This window comes from Chenopodium quinoa, unplaced genomic scaffold (genome assembly GCF_001683475.1).
Source record: "Chenopodium quinoa cultivar QQ74 unplaced genomic scaffold, ASM168347v1, whole genome shotgun sequence".
Lineage (NCBI taxonomy): Eukaryota > Viridiplantae > Streptophyta > Magnoliopsida > Caryophyllales > Amaranthaceae > Chenopodium > Chenopodium quinoa.
Genome location: NW_018742205.1, coordinates 1,123,316 through 1,140,613, shown reverse-complemented (window position 1 = coordinate 1,140,613; position 17,298 = coordinate 1,123,316). Strand labels below are relative to the sequence as shown.

Below are 17,298 nucleotides of genomic sequence, written 5' to 3'. Positions count from 1 at the left end.
AAAGCAAATGCCAGACGCAATTCAGGCAAGTACTCCCACTCCTCCACCTTAATTCCAAAAGACACAAATTGATGAAACTTATATTCATACAAATCAATTGTTCTTTGAAGAGAGAGTGGTGTTCTGGATTTCAATTGATAAACACCAAGTATAAATTGCAGTTTACTAGAATCAGAAAATAAAGATTGAGATTGAGAAGTGATGTTTCGCTTGTTAGGATTCCGGCGAGTGTAGCGTCGGCGACGAGGAGGGAAGAAGTAAGAAATTGGGATGACGGAGCTTTTGGGTTGCCATTGATGCTGTAGTTGAGGTTAAAGTATGGATTCTGGGACTAAGAGGGAGGTTGGGGTAATGGCTGAGCGAGGTTGCCGAGTTGGCCGCCATTAGAGGCGGAGGAGAGAGAGTGCGAAGGTTGGTTGTTGGTTGTTGTAGTGAAGCGGGAAAGAGGTTAAAGGGAAAGAAAGGGGGGAGTTTAGTAGTGGTCAACACCGAAAACCCAGTCAATGGTCGGAATCCGAGGAGTGGTCGGACTTCACAAATTTTTTTTTTAAAATAGGTGTGCTTTGACAAAAAAAAATTTATAAGATGGTTTTCAGGAAAATCTGTTTTTTATAAGATGGTTTTTAACAAATTTTTCTAAATTATGAGAAATACAAATGTATACAACACCAATTTTCATATGTGTGGCTAGTTATTATAAGAGTTACTTCGTTAGTATTATAGGGGTTACTTAATCATTATTACAGGGGTTACTTCGTCAATGTTATAAGGGGTTACTTGGTCGGTTTTTTATTTTATAACTTTATTATTATTATGCATCACGTACTTGAATTATATATATATACTTGGTATAATACAACAATATACATACACACATACACATGCTTTTATTTTACTTATATTTTGATATTTTACATAGTAATCTCTCATCGTGGGCATCGTTTACTTTAGAGTGATCACATCTTAACACTCGTGAGAGTGAGGGATAACTCAAATGGTTAAAGCTTTCCTTCCGATTTCAGGTGATCATGGGATCGATTCTCATCACTCGCCCTTGTAACTCTCTAAAATTCCAAAAAAAAAAAAAAAAAAAAAAAAAAAAATTTAACACCCGTGGTTTGCGTATGTTTTATACTAGTACATAGCTACCAAGAGATACTCAAAGTGTGTAACAATCAACAACATATACGTAGCCATCCTGCATCATATTCCGGAGAACATTATAGCCGCGAACCACATGCCCAAACGTCACACATTGAGCCCTCAAACTTGAAGCCTCGTCCGAGGAGTGGCTGATGATGAAGGACCCATCGTTTGCCATGAAGAGAGCTCCTTGATTGAATAAAGAGCCGTCTACATTGTTGTTGAGATTGATATCTAAACGGGGTTGATTCGCCGGGTTGTTGACTTTGAACCTCACCCCTCCTGAGGGCATGGCTTCCAGTCTGGGGTCTATGTACTCTTGTCGTCGGCATAAATCTAAGAAATTCTGCACTATGGGTTCCAAATTATCGTATAGTTCCACCATAAACTTTGTCCCGTTGTTATTGTTGTCTCTTATCAAGAACTCCACTCTGTTGAGCAATTTATTTCCATTTCATTATTCAAACTAATGTAAGCAAACAAGATTAAATTAAAACATTAGAGCATATGCACCAAAAAAAATGAGTATAGATTTTTGGATGTTTTTACAGATGTCGTATAAAATATGATTACGGATTACCATATTATTGTAATGATAAACTATATGATGTTTTATTTTTTCACATTATAATATGGACACAATTAGTCTTCTAATATTTACAATACAAAAATAATTTTAAAAATTTTAATCTAATATAAAATAAATATTTCTTGAGAAACTATAAAATAATAATAAAAATTACATAAATAAAACTAAAATTTTGATAAATAAAAAATGTTGATGATAATACTATTTTATACCAAAATAAAGTAATATAATTTATTACTTGGAGAAAAAAATGTCGATTATGAACTACATAATCATTAAATATTATGGTAATCATATTTCAAACGACCACTGTAAAATTTTCATAGGTTTTTGCGTATATTATTAATGGTCATGGTTTTAGTTATTTTTATCTATTTATTTAGTGTTTTGAAACAATGGTTTTAGCGGATGTGATCACAAATGTATTGTTTTTCCACTTACCAAATATGACCACAAGTTTTTGGTGTGTTTAAAAAAAGAACGCAAATAAAACGGGGGAGGAGAGTGGCACAATTATTTAATAAAAATGGACTTGTACTTGAAAGTAAAAAATTCTAATCACAGTGAAACGGAGGGAGTATCAATTATTTCTTAATAGTGTCGTATATAAACTAATCTTGTGCTTCAACCATTATCTTAACCTTTTGGGTGTGATGATTCTTTAGTATGGTATCAACAGAGCCAGCCAACATGACTCAAAGGTTATTGGTTCAAATCTCATCCGATCCACCCCCACTTTTAAGTGGAATATTTCGCGCTGGATGTAAAGACATTCTCATATGAAGGGGCGTGATTAAAGATGGCTTCAGGCCATGCTGGGTCGTGCCTCGTGTCGGGCCCATGAGCTTTGGTGCTGTGCCGGGCCGAAGTTTTCATAAGGTTTGCTTGTTCACGGGCCCAAGCCCACGTGCCATCATGCCAGGCAGTGTCGAGCTTGCATGCCTAACCAAAATTTCATTGATTTTAACATGCCCGTCATGCCGTGCCTTATCGTGCTTCTCCCAAATAAAGGCGGCCCACGGCTCACACGCACATTAACGTGTTGTGCTGGGCTTACATCGTGCCCGTGCCGTGCCGTGCTTTTATTCATGTTGGGCCGACCCGACCCAGTGCCATCTTTAGGCGTGATAGAGTATATAAACCAATTTTGGGATTCAGCCATATATCAACTGAAGTTTTCCGTTGAATTGGTCTAACATTTATATAATTTCTGCGTTATAGAATTAAATTAAAGATATTTATATTTGAAAACAACCCCCCTTCCTTTTCCACGACCCCAAAATAACCTTCGTCTCTTTCAACCACCCGAAACGCCCCTAATTCCCCTACCCCAGCCCGAAAACCACTCTTGATCTCCCTTTCCGTCTCTCCATAAACCGCTCTTAACCTTTCCCCTACCCTTAAATGACATGTGCTAATAATTTTTTTTTTTTGAAAATTTAACTAATTCCTAAGGTTGGCGATCATCTGGGACTAATAATATCCCTAAAGTTGGAATTATTCTATAATATTCCAAAGTTTTGGAATTATTAAAAGAAAATCGGCCAAATTAAAGTTGAGATTATTAAACCCAACTTTTTCTTTATTAATGAATTAGGTTCACTTAAAACGTTCCATTTGATGAATTGATTGGGTTAGGGTTGAACCTTAATTAACTCAAAACCGAACAACAATTATGACACCATAGCCAATTTCTTTTAGCCAGACTACATACTATAAAAATTGTTAGTGTGACATGTAATAATTTGAATTTTTTGTCTGAAACCATCTAATAAAATCTAGAATTTATGAGAAACTACCTAATAAAAAAAATTAATGTTGTAAGAAACTACCTATTAAAAGGTAAAATGTTGAAAAAGACTACCTTTGGCCGGATTTCAATCGTTGAACTAATTTTCCGGCGTTGACCCACCATAAAACACCCACTTTCATCCCAAAACCAACACAACCTGCTTGAAATTGCCTTTAGCAAGCCGAAACCACCATCCTATCCCAAAGCTAGCAGTTTCAAGGGTATTTTGCGGTGGGTCAATGCCGAAAAACTTGGTCACCGGTAAAAATCCGGTTAGAGATAGTCTTTTACAATAGTTTACCTTTTATTAGATAACTAGGTAAAAATCCCGTGCAATGCACGATTGTTATATATTTTTGACAATAATATTACAAAATATAAAGTATATAAAAGATATTCAGAAATATTTTATTTGGGTATATATGAAATATGATTGTTAAAATGGAAAGAAAATATCATATGGTATAAATAGTTTACTTAAAGATTTTGCCAAAAAAAAAAAAAAAAAAAAAAGAGAGAGAGAGAGAGAGAAGCGCCTTTAGTATAGGGTAATAGATAGATTTTTTACAACTTTTATTTTATATTAGGTAGTTTTCACAAATTTAAAATTTATTAGCTAGTTTATGACAAAAAAATCCTAATATATATATATATATATATATATATATATATATATATATATATATATATATATATATATATATATATATATATATATATATATATATATGCAAAATTTTAAATTCTTATTTATGCAATATTTTCTTTTGCCTGGTTATTTGTGTTTGGTCCATATGGGCCTTAAAAAAAAAAGTGGATTATTTAAGCCACCATGTTTATTTGTTTCAATTGCATAAAAATCAATAAAGTAGGGGTTGTTGACGATAAAAAATTGACATAAAAGGAATAAAGTAAATGAGTATAAGGCCCTGTTCACTTCACCTTAAAAAAATAATATCCAGTAAAAATAATTTCAGTTCATTAAAAATTAGTTCAGTTCAGCAAAAATAATTTCAGTTTGGTAAAAATCAATAAATGTAAAGAAGAAATATAATAGAGATTCAGTAAAAATAATTTCAGTTCAGCAAAAATAATTTCAGTTCAGTAAAAATAATTTAAGTTCAACAAAAATAATTTCAGTTCAGTAAAAATAATTTCAGTTTAGCAAAAATAAGATGAAGTGAACGGGGCCAAACTTAGAAAAACGGATGAAAACGAAAAGTGGGTAAAACTTTGGGAAACAGAGGTATTAATATTTGTTATTTACATATTAGCTTGGGTATACCCCCCCATCCCATAATACATGAGATGTTGGACTTTTTTTTCACTATTCATGCATTAGGTTTGACCATAATTTTTTACTAACATAATTAAAATATATTTTATCATAAAATATGTTGTTAGATAGGTTTTAATATAAAGTTTCATAATATAATTTTTAAAATAATTTTCATTAATATTTAATTATATAAAAATAAAGTCAAACTAATGCATTGACATGTGTGCAATGTTTGACTGTGTCATGTATTATGGGACAAAGAGAGTATCTGTTTTTTGTAATAATCTTTGCTTGTGATTTATTACCATTTTTACCCTAGTTATAGTATTTTACCTCTTTTTCTAAATACTCTCCATCTTGCATCTTCCTCTCTCTTTTAGTTTCTCAATTCTCATACCAGTCCCTCCCTTCACTATTCGGCCTACATCACCACCTATTGCAACGTCAATAACCCTGCCCTCTCCGGAGTCCTCCCTATCGTACCTACTCTCGGTCTCCCCCGAACACAAAGCAGCCAGTTAATCAGCCATGCATATCAATATCATTCTGTGCATTATTAAGATAAAAAAACATACAATATGAAGACATAATTATTGTACTTTTATAAGAAAAGGACGACGAACCTGTTAGCCATGGTTTATGATTACGAAGGAATATAACGTTGGACTTGTGTTTGGAATTTAGGGATTAATCAGCTTTATAACCTGTAACCCTAATTAAACCAGAACTTTATCTCATCTGCATTATATACTGCGGAGTCGTATGTATGTTTATGCATTAAACTATTAATTAAGTAGAGACCATTTGAGGGTTCTTATTAAAATAAATAAATAAATTGAGGGTTGAACGTAATATGGTGCGTAATAGGATGCAGACATTGCACCCAATTGCTTCAAATAAAAAAATTTATATTATATGCAAAATTTTAATTATTTGCAACAATCAAAATTACATATTGATGTCTTGTAAAAAAATAAATAAATAAATAAAATTACATATTGATACATTTTATGAAGGGGTTTATTTTATCACACAAACATGTAAACTGTCTCCACCCAATTTAAAGTTTACATATGTTTGTGTCTAAAGCTTACATATATTTGTGTCTAAAGTTTGGGACTGATTTCAGTTGGTCTACCCTTCGAATCCTGCATAATGATATTTAAGGATATTCACAAAATATTAAATTTTTGTTTGCCAACCATATATGTTTTAATAACATATGGTTACTTTAGTCCGTCCAAAAATTTGCTTTTGAATCGGATTTTGTTATTCGTCATTATGTCACCAGGCCATGAATAGTAGTTGACAGATTTTTTTTTTATTTATTTTGTTGGAGTAATGTTTTAACTTAATTCTTTCTTTCTTTTTTTTTTCCTTGATTTTTGAACAACTTAATTTTTATTGTATTCGCAAATAAGTTTAATAATTTAAAGATTACTCTGTATATATTCATAATAATAAAAAACGCCTCACAATTTTGAAATTATATGTTGATAAGGATAAGCTTGGGTGAGAGTTGTGGGACATATTTATTTTAGATCAACTCAGAAAAATAAGTTATGACATACTTTATTGTTTTATGTACGGTTTTAAATCGTTAAATATTTTTAATTTCGTAATGAAAATCATTTATTAATAAAATACACATTATTACGAATCTAAGACCCCATTTTTTTCCTTATAGATTAGCGAATATATATTGTCATAGTATAGTCAAATCAGACAATTAGACCCAATTAAAAAAAAAAAAAATCAGATCAGATTAGATAAATGAAAATATGGTGAATTAAACTGGCACTAAGTCTAATATTACAATTACATATTCATAGTTTTGCACTTCCTTCATGATTTTCCATTTCACAGGAAATTACTCCCTAATGTTATCAATTACCATTTTATAATTTTGCACTTCCAAGTGGAATTACCTAATATGTTCGGTTGTCATGTAAAAATTTGTAAATCTTAGTAATTGTGAATGACCAAGCTCATCTTATGTGGAAAATTGTAAATTTCATGAATAGTAACTTCTCCAATTTTGCTTTTTAATGTTGACCCGACATCATGGTAAAAAAAAAATATGGAAAAAGTAAGTGCCTATAAAATTTAATGGCAATTAAACAACTAATCCAATTACTAAATAATTAGCATGTGACCCACCCTAATAGGTCTTCAACTATATTTTACTGGACTTGCACACACTCTTTAATATAGGTGCAATATAGATGTCAATTCGGGTACTTGGGTCGGGATAGGTGAGGTCGGGTCTACTTCAAAATTGAGTCGTGATAAATTATTGAGTCACGAATAGAGATCTGAATTAGATCATATTGAATCGATTGAGTCAATTTCTAACGCCTCTACTCTTCGATCGGCTCAAACTATGGCTAAGCTTGGCCTATGACCAATTCTACATTTTACAGCACTTGTAACATTATAATGGATATTAAGTTCAGTCGATCGGATCTAAAATTAAATTGTATATAGATTCCCAAAATGAAAAAGTAATCTTAAAAGTTCAGTTTTTTTAAATTTATTGGAGAGCATGATAAAAAATTAAAAAAAAAAAAAAATTGTGATTAACTCCTAATTAGTTGAATCTTTGGGTTACTAAATACTAATTACTTATAAGTTATAACTTCAACCCATAACTTGAAACGTGCAACTGGCCCAAAAAATAAAATCAAACCATAAAAAGAATGACTCGCTTTATTTGATTTAATTAATAGCCATTTTCCCATTATCCTTATATTTTTAAAAGTCTTGTCTTATTATAACCTCATAGCAATGTATTGTATACGTGAAAATACTCCGATCCGTATGACACTTAACATATATTGTTTCATACTTTCATACTAGGTAAGACTAAGATTACCCTAACTAATATAATTATTAGGTGTCTTGTCAAAAAAAAAAAAAAATTATTGTGTGAGCGAAAAATTAAAAATAACATAAAACAGTTTTCTAGGTATGATTCGTTTCAGCAAAATATATAGCTTGAATTAGTTACATATACAGTAGAAAAAATAACCAGTAAAATCTTTCATCAAAATACTAAGTAAAAATAAAAACAAAACCAACTATAACAATTTACAACTCACAACAGCATCTTTTTCGATCTGGCGCAATTGTTTTTGTTTGCAACCTCTGATCGATTCATTCATATTACTCTCTCTATTACTTTAGTTAGAATTCCGAATTCCTAAATTGTATTTGGTTATAAGTTATTTGTATTTCACAAGGTAGTATATTCTTAATAGTTAATACGATGTGGTTGTCCACAAGTTCATGACTTACATAAACAATTATACTGTCTTTATTTAATTATTAGATTTCGCTTTCCTGTGATATTATTGTTAGACAGGACATATCCAATGCACTAATGCAGGCTACAAAGTCAACCTATTAACTTAGTACAAATCTAAGTCATATTTAAAGCAAGCCTACAAATAATTTAATTGTTAATATGTTTATAATAGTTTTTGTATTAAATTAAGATTAAATTTCATTGTCATGGCAAATAAATACTAGGAATTAAGGAATACAAAGTATTGAAATACGGATTATGATTATGTGAATCTTCTAATCAAGTGGCCATGAGCCCATGAGCTCATCCATATCATACATTCATAGAGTCATACCGTATAACTAACATTGTAATTGAATAAGTCAACAACACATTAAAATGTCGTCTTTATTGTTGTTTCTCTCTAAAGTCTATAGACTATGTAACTATATTATCACTAAACCATTTATTCCGAATTATATTATTCTTTATCTTTCCATTTCTCCACCTAACCATTTACATTTTTAAATGTGTATAAGTAAAATGTAGGATATTATATACTTCTTTCGTTCTTTTTTTACTGCACCATAGGAGTTGGGCACAAGATTTTTGGTAGTGGAAAAAAGGATTAGAGAGAAAGGTAAAAATACAAGATTGTCCATGTAATGGTATACATAAACTAAAAAATCAAGTGTTGAAAAGTAATGGTATATTTGGTATTTGTAGTGTAAATACAAATATCTCTTATCCTAAACTAAAAATGGTGCAATATTTGTGATACTTCTTTAAAAGGCAAGTGGTACAATATTAAAAAAAAGGAGGAAGTATATATTTTTCAGTATTCATATATATTAGACTAACTTTTGTGTGCACCCGGTTTACAATAAAATTAGTGTACGTTGAATAGTTTAGGGTAACTTTTAGCTAACTTGGAGCAACTTTTAAACTTTTTTGGGATTTGAACCAGCATGATTTTTAAATATATAGACAACGGAATAAGCTTTATAAGGGTGATATTCTTAGTTTCGCTCATTGAGGTTTGATTTTTATTCATTTAGAGAGAATAACTATATCCATAAAGCATAATTTACTTTTAATTAAGCTGGGGTAACTTCCATTTATTTTGGGTAACTTTTGATCATTTTAAGACAATACAAATTTCTAATGTATAATAATTATTGTACACCTGATTTTTTTTAAAGTACGTGTTATTAAATGAAGTTTAATAAAATTTGAACTTTATAAGATTTTTTTTTTTTTTTATAAAATTTAAAATATCAATTATAATACATATGATTAGTACTAGCTCCTTTTTTTTAGTTGACGCCAATCTGTTATCACGCTAGCCAATACACAATTTTAACAATTTATATCTCTAATTATAAATAATTTAAAATCATAAAAACTGGATATTAATAAAAGAATAAAATACACATATAGTCGATACAAACAAGATCCCACATGACTATGTTTTATCGTAGTTATAGACCACAAAAGTTAGTCAAAATATAGTTTGTAAATAGTGTAAAAGTCAAATGGTGTCAACTAAAATAATGGAGAAAGTACATTCGAGTTGAGTGTACCTGGATATATATGGTCCCGCTCAAATTTCGCTCTTGCTTAATTATATTGACATGAAATTTCATGAAAAATTAATAGAAAATGATAGATTATAGGTAGTACATGTTTATCTGCCAAATTAAATACATGATGAGTTTGTTCAAAACAAAGAATAAAATACACATATGGTCGATACAAACAAGATCCCACATGACTATGTTTTATCGTAGTTATAGACCACAAAAGTTAGTCAAAATATAGTTTGTAAATAGTGTAAAAGTCAAATGGTGTCAACTAAAATAATGGAGGAAGTACATTCGAGTTGAGTGTACCCGGATATATATGGTCCCGCTCAAATTTCGCTCTTGCTTAATTATATTGACATGAAATTTCATGAAAAATTAATAGAAAATGATAGATTATATGTAGTACATGTTTATTTGCCAAATTAAATACATGATGAGTTTGTTCAAAAAAAAAAAAAAAAAAATTAAATACATGAGAAATCACATCTCTTTTGAGTAAAAAAGTTCCACCTCTCAAAAAATGGAAGAAATTGCTTAATTAGATAAATTAGCTCCTCCTAGTAGGTAGGATTATCCCACTTCTTAGATATAATTTGTTATTTAAGTGTTGGCCTATGGTAAGGAGAGAACTTTCTAACCTTGAAATTGGGTTCAATCCCCATTAGAGATATTTTGAGAGTTGGAGATTCCCTTACATTTTCACCTTCCATTTTTTTTTTGGTGAGAAGGATCAGAGTAATCAATTAAACCACCCCTCTGAGGTAGCAACAAAACGTACAAAGTCATAAGCATACACTGTTAGGAATTAAACTGGTAGCACAGCACCCAAATGTTCATGCCAATTCTGGCCAAAAGAGCTATAGTTATCTTCTGATATTCTAATACAAGGATTAGGAGGGGGGTTACAGCAAAAGAAATTTGAAATCCAGCTCTGATCTCCTTTCCTTCTAGGCTGGGTAGGAGTTAGAGTCAACCTAGCTTTCCTAGCTTGGAAATCTACTTCCCTGACTTTCATCCTTGGAACTTTCAGCACCCTATTGCTCCCTGAAAGTTGCATTAGGTCCCTACACCAGATGGAAAATAGATGACCTTTATTAGGGGGAGAATCTGTATCACAAATACTAGTGACAACTCTTTGACAATCAAACATAATATGGACATTCCCCCAAGAATTATCTTTTGCCCAATGAAGAGTAGTTAGGATGGAAAATACTTCAGGAACATAAGAGTTTGGAGCTAGGCAGTGTCCAGCAATTCCCTAAATCCAGGACCCATAATGAGTCCTACAGATGCATGCATGCTATACCAGTAGATAAAGAGGCAGAGGTAAAGGAAGCATCTACTGATATAACCATTTGATTTTGATCTAGGTTCAGGTTCAGGTGGTGAGTAAAGGTTAAGGATGAAGAAGGATGAGGGTTGGCAGAGGAGAAATGAAATAGTTCTTTGATGGAGTCAATAGTAGAAGCCCACCAGGTGGTGATAGCTAGGCTTGGATTTATGGTTGAAAATCCAATCATTTCTTCTTAGCCTGATCTTCTTAAGAATGATGAGAAGGAGAAGTTCCATGGTATCCCATGGAGATGACTTGATGAGCGGTCAATGTTGTGCAGGATCCATGATTGGATGTCAGGCTAGTCAAAGATGATGGGATGGTTTGCCATGTCCCAGATTTCCATAGCTCTTGGACAGTTTCTTAGGACATGGATGACATCCTCAATGATGCCAGGACAAAAACAGCAAAATTGGGAAGGGGTTATGTGTTTAAGAAAGAGGTTTTTAAAGTTGGGAAGTCTATCCCACAAACGTTGCCAAAGGAACAGTCTTGAGTTTGGGGGAATGGATTGCTTCCAAATTTTGTCCCATGGGATGTTGGGGGCTACGCTTGATTTTAATGTTTTCCAAAGGTAAAGATATGCCTGATTTGCATCAAAATATTTGCCTTTAAAGAGAGAACAGAAGGGAGATTCATCCCCCTATCTTATAAAGGGAGTAGCTTTGATTAAAGCTTGTATATGGGGAGGAATAGGCACACTAAGGCTTTGTAGGTCCCAGACATCATTTCTGATTATGGAGTTCACAGTTCTAATCTCCTCATCTTGCATTAGAGGCCCTTGAATTAGGGCTCTAAGGGGACCATGGCCAGTCCAATTGTGATCCCAAACCAGGCAGTGGTTGCCACTGCCAATGGATGGGTGAAAGTTTGGAATACATCCCATCCTTTACCCATACTTTCCAAATATGAGAGCCATATTTGAAAGAGTTTAGAGTTGGTCTGGAGCAGTTTTAGGTTTTAATGATGGAAGCAGCCAGAGAATCTGAATGACACATTTTCCAGCAAAGCTTTGCTAGTTGAATTTTGTTTTGAAGTTCAGAAATTCTGAGACCCAACCCCCTAAGTCCTAGCTAGTACAGATACTTCCCTACCCAATCATGTGGGCTTTCTTCTGATCATCAGTAGATCCCCAGAAGAATCTACTACATATTTGGTCAATCTTTTTATACCCTGAAGAAGGAAAGTGGGTGGATTTGGATAGCATATTGAGGGATTTTAGCTAAAGAAGCTTTAATCAAGACAGCCCTGCCAGCTTTAGAAAGAGTTTTTGATTTCCAGGCTGAAAGTTTTGAGGCCATGTTTCTAGTAATGTAGCTCACTTGATTAGGGGTATGTCTTTAATCAGTAAGAGGGAAGCCAAGGTATGCTCCCAAGTCAGAGCTAGGAGGAACACTAAGATGGGAGGAGAACAGATAAATTATAGCCTAAGAAGCATTCTTTGAAAAGTAGATCAGAGTTTGCTTTTTGAGTTGTTCATTTTCTGACCAGATAAAAAGCGAAGAAGGTGTCAAGGGTATTGGATATAGAGTCCAGGGTTTGTTGAGAGGCTTCACCAAATATAATGAGGTCAACAGCAAACATCAAGTAGGATATGGACACAGAGTTTCTCTTGAACTGGAAGGGGATCCAGGAACCATGCATCATCACAAGCTTCTTGTATCAAGGTGGATAGATATTCCATGCAGATGATGAATAAGTAGGTTGATAGGGGATTCCCTTGCCTTATTCCTCTAGAAGCATGAAAAGTCTTAGTAGCTCTGCCATTCACCATGATATTAAGAGGGGGATGACACACAACTCATGATTAGATCACAAGAGTTTTTATCAAACCCACTTCTGACAAGGCACGCAGCTTCTAATGAAGGATCATTCAAGCCTATCATAAGCCTTCTCCAAGTCTATTTTCAATGCAAACCAGGCTCAGTTACCAAATTTAAGTTTCATAAAATGCAATATTTCAGATGCAGCTATGAAATTATTCTGGCAGCCCCTTCTTGGAAGGAAACTTCCTTGAGTTGGGGAGATTAATCCATTCAGTAAGGGTCTTATTCTTTGCACCATAATTTTGGTGATTATCTTATAAGAAGAATTACATAGACAAATAGGCATGAATTGCTTAATAGCCTCAGGGTGGACAACTTTGGGAATAAGGCGGATGGAAGTGTGGTTGATGTCATGGGGGATGGAAGCTTCATTTCCACCTTCCATTCACTCTCAAAGTGTTTGATATATGCTAAGTCAGGACAAATTTGACTTGTGAAAGGTTCAAATAGAGGCGTCAATACTTTATTATCGTCCATGAAAAAGAAATATTAATATCTAGTAGTGCATTGAATATCACACGTAATATGAAATATAGAGAAGAGAGTAATTTACTCGTCTTAACCATGAAAATTATTTCAAATGCCAATACTATTATTAGAGCGTATATTATTCGAATATATTCTTCTTAGATTTAGTTCATTATATATTTATTTATTTTATTTTGGTAACTGTGTGAGGACCATCCATTATGTTGCAATCTGATCAATGGTAAACACTCAAAAAGGGTTGTCATCACAATCTATATACCTAAGCTGATATTGTGCTTTATAGCCGTGTAGCGTACCTCCTGTACATATAAACATACATGAACTTCAAAATAGTAAGTAGGCTAAGCACCTAAAATTAGTGTCTTAACACCAAGCTATGGAATACTCCGTATGTATTGTATAATAAATAACAATACTACTCATGTAACAAATGTTCAGCCAGACCACCACTAGATCGAGAATACACACAACACAAGCAAAAGGTCAATGATAATAATACTTGTAATTTACAAACCAATTACACCAAGCTTCTCGATTAATCTCGAAATAACTGTTGTCGAGGTCGAAATAGATAACGAGAACGAAATGTGGAATGGTATGCATCAACCAAAAGCGGGAGATGCTGCATAATATACAAGCTGCCGGTCATACACGCGAGTACAGCTATAGTAATCGCTAGCGGTCGAGGTGGGAATATGATGGCAATGGTGTCGGTGAAGGCTAATAACATTGTCATTATTGAGAAGAAAAGTAACGCGAGGCCAATAATTAATTTTAGAGGCAACGACACAAGAAAATCTTCCTCCGCATACCTTGAAGTCAGGATTGCGAGGAATGACAAGATTGAAGCCGTTGCAGCCACCAAAGACAACGCATTCGAAATGACAAACATCCAAAATAATTTTTTGTTGTCATGACTTGGTGGTTGGAAGACTGCTTGGAAGATTACTGCTGCGACTAGTGTTGCAACAACCATACACGAAGTGGCCGTGTCGCGCATCCATCTTTCACCGTCTCTCCTAAGCGACCTATGCTCTTGGGTGAACAATGCTCGTGGTGTTTCTTTTCGTTTCTTTGATTTTTGTGGATTGTTTTTCATATCAGCATACTCGCGCTGTACAATTTCTTCAACTGCCTGTAATTAACGAAATAACACGTCATTTTTTTTTTGTTTTAGGTGTAGTTAATGAGATAAATGGAAAAATTATTGCAACCATAATAGAGATGAGAGGGTAAGAAAAATAAACTTGTATACAATCCATTGAAAAACCAACTACGTACATAGCAACATGTATATATAAATGCAAAGATAAAAACAAATTAAGCTAAAAGTTAAGAAAAAGATCCTTAATCATTAGATCATGCCTAACTTTAACTCACTAAACCCATCCACTATTTTTATGACACCACTAACACAAACTAATCCCTTGTCAAGCTCCTAAAATTGAGACGCTAATCAATAGCATATTCGATATTCCTATACTTTAGAAGTTAACTAACCACTAACAATTTAAAGCAAATATTCCAACAAAAAAGACTCAAAAAAGCTATGAATATATTATAGCACATTATGAAGCCGATACTTCGGTAAGATTGTAGACTGCCTAGTACTTCAAATGATCTTGAAGCTTGAAAAAATTACCTGAAACCATAAGAGCTCCCGTTGCATTTGAAGAGCAGCACCCGAAACAACATCGAGTCTATCAGAACTAGGCAAAGTGGCTGCTAGATGAAGAATATTATTACCATTGGTGTGATTCATATAAGCTGCTAGCAAATGATTGATTCCCTCAATTTCATGAATATGACTGAAGATTTTTTCTTGACGGCATTGGACAGCAGCATGAAATATGGTTCGATTTTCTTCATCTGTCTCCCATATTAGATCAGGATAATGGCGTATTAGCGTGGCAACAAACTCATAGTTGCCTAATTCTATTGCGGCGAACAGAAATTCAGGTTGAGGATGAGATAGAATCTCGGATATAGTCTCCTCGGGTTGTTTTATAACTACTTTCCAAAGACGCTCCACTAGTTTAAGCTTAGCTTCATCTTCTTGTTGCTCCCCCCATAAGTAATTCGTAACTATTAAAAACAATGATTATACATCTACATATATATATAGTAGTAAATCAAGAGAATCCACACGTAGAAAAAAAAAAGAGTAATTAATCAATTAAAACAAATCCAAATTCTATGTCTCACAATTTGTGTACCACTGTGCCTCTTTATTCTATTGGTTGTTATTAATGTCGTAATACATTTGGAAATCATATGTTAGACGAAGTAATATATCAACCAATAGAATGAAAAGACACACGGAAGAATTGTACTCACCAAAAACCTACCAAAGTTGAAACGTTGTCTCCAACTGTTAAGTCGACCTGGTCCATTTTTTCGAGATTTTCGAGCTAATACATGTAATGGTGTCTCCCCATTTCCATTTCGAACAATAGCTAACTTTTCATCGTTGCCAAGGATTTCCAAAGCCACATCTACATCCCATAAACATAATTAATAATGTACATGTAGAAAGTAGTTTAATTATGATGTCAAAGTTATGTGGAATTGAATATATACATACATAATTTATTTGAGTGTAATGAAAGCTTAAATTACCATACAAATCTGTATTGATGGCACTGATAAGAAGATCAATACGATCATCTTCAGACAGATCATCAAAGCAATAAGGGCTTAGATGCCTAACCATCGCGCCATGGCCTAGTAAAGCAGCAATTAAGATGGGTTTCATGTCATGACTCCCAGGGATGTTCGGCAACTTTGGGTTTATACCTTGCATTTTCTGAACAATCTCAAGCACACCAGATGCAGCAGCCATACAGAACGCGGTATTATCTAAATTGTTGCGCACCTCTAATTGTTGAGCAGTTGGACGAGAGTGTGCTAATAATTCTTTCACAAAATCACAACGCCCTCCAGCTGCTGCTATGTGCAAGGCAGTATCACCCTTTCTTGATATTTTCTCCATGAAACAATTAGGGTGTATGCTGTGGATTTCTTTTGCAACTTCCCAATCTCCACATAAAGCGGCTTTATATAAATGTACACGATAATCCTCGGAATCATGTAGTCCAATATGATTTATTGTAATATGAGTCCCCTCATTATCTAGTCAAGCCAAGAAAAACAATAATTCAGAATCGGTTATATATATATATATATATGGATATTACTTAGACGTTTTAAGAAAACTAATTATTTACTGTAACAAATTCATCATTAATTACAATCAATTGACAACTTCCAAAGATCAGTTTTCGTAATCCTCTAGACTAGATAGATTACTACTAATTCCTCTATGCTCTGTACTAAACTTCTATCCAGTATGAATTAATCTATACTTCAATAATTCAATCAGGAAGTTAAACGAGCAAGGAAAAATTTCATTGCAAGATAATCTTAATGGAGAATTAGGGAAACAAATAGCTTCTTCATAACCATCGAGTTAACCAAATTATATATAGAGATTAGACCACGCGTGTAAGTGTACAAACTATCAGATGTTTGATACATACCAGAATTTTGAAGTAGAACAGGTGGATTAATATGCCCAAATTCAACAGCTGTTTGATCTGGTTGCGCCATTTAAAGATAATTGAGCTTAAAGTTTAGTATTTGGACCGCCTTTTTATTAGCAGAAAACTATCAATCGGAATGAAATCTCACAGATTATTAGGTTCAGCTAATACTTATTCGTTATAATTAGTACAAATTTAATTAACATTTGCTATTCAAAGTGCACCTAAAAGCTATAGTCCTTTGGCAGATAGCAATTACCAGGATGCATGGGTTAATGACACTTTATAATATTTATACATAACCTCTTTAATCATTCCCCTTTGCTCTACTATACAGTTTTTGTTTACATATAATTATAGCTTAATATGCCATACTGCCACGCCATTTCTGTAAAATAATCCCTCCGTTTCCAAACAAGTTTGCACTACATCA

At 33.2% G+C, this 17,298-nt stretch overlaps 2 protein-coding genes across 2 annotated transcripts; both read right to left on the bottom strand.

The window, feature by feature from the left end:
* Positions 1-864: 864 nt before the first annotated feature.
* On the bottom strand, positions 865-5,532 carry LOC110725503. Its single transcript, XM_021904974.1, has 2 exons — positions 5,427-5,532; positions 865-1,574 (listed from the first exon to the last, which is right to left on the bottom strand). The coding sequence occupies exons 1-2, from the start codon at positions 5,435-5,437 to the stop codon at positions 1,160-1,162; spliced, it is 426 nt and encodes a 141-aa protein (XP_021760666.1). The 5' UTR covers positions 5,438-5,532; the 3' UTR covers positions 865-1,159.
* Positions 5,533-13,591: 8,059 nt separating this feature from the next.
* LOC110725496 lies at positions 13,592-16,984 on the bottom strand. Its single transcript, XM_021904968.1, has 5 exons — positions 16,863-16,984; positions 15,943-16,455; positions 15,672-15,818; positions 14,966-15,408; positions 13,592-14,458 (listed from the first exon to the last, which is right to left on the bottom strand). The coding sequence occupies exons 1-5, from the start codon at positions 16,930-16,932 to the stop codon at positions 13,859-13,861; spliced, it is 1,773 nt and encodes a 590-aa protein (XP_021760660.1). The 5' UTR covers positions 16,933-16,984; the 3' UTR covers positions 13,592-13,858.
* Between the last annotated feature and the right edge of the window lie 314 nt (positions 16,985-17,298).

Bases quoted from the DNA above. Each gene is read 5' to 3' on its own strand.
- LOC110725496 (XM_021904968.1), bottom strand. From the start codon at position 16,932: ATGGCGCAACCAGATCAAACAGCTGTTGAATTTGGGCATATTAATCCA. The intron at 16,456-16,862 runs GTATGTATCAAA...TGGCTTGACTAG, and splicing joins TGTTCTACTTCAAAATTCTG to ATAATGAGGGGACTCATATT. The intron at 14,459-14,965 runs GTAATTTTTTCA...CGTTAATTACAG, and splicing joins GGGAGCTCTTATGGTTTCAG to GCAGTTGAAGAAATTGTACA.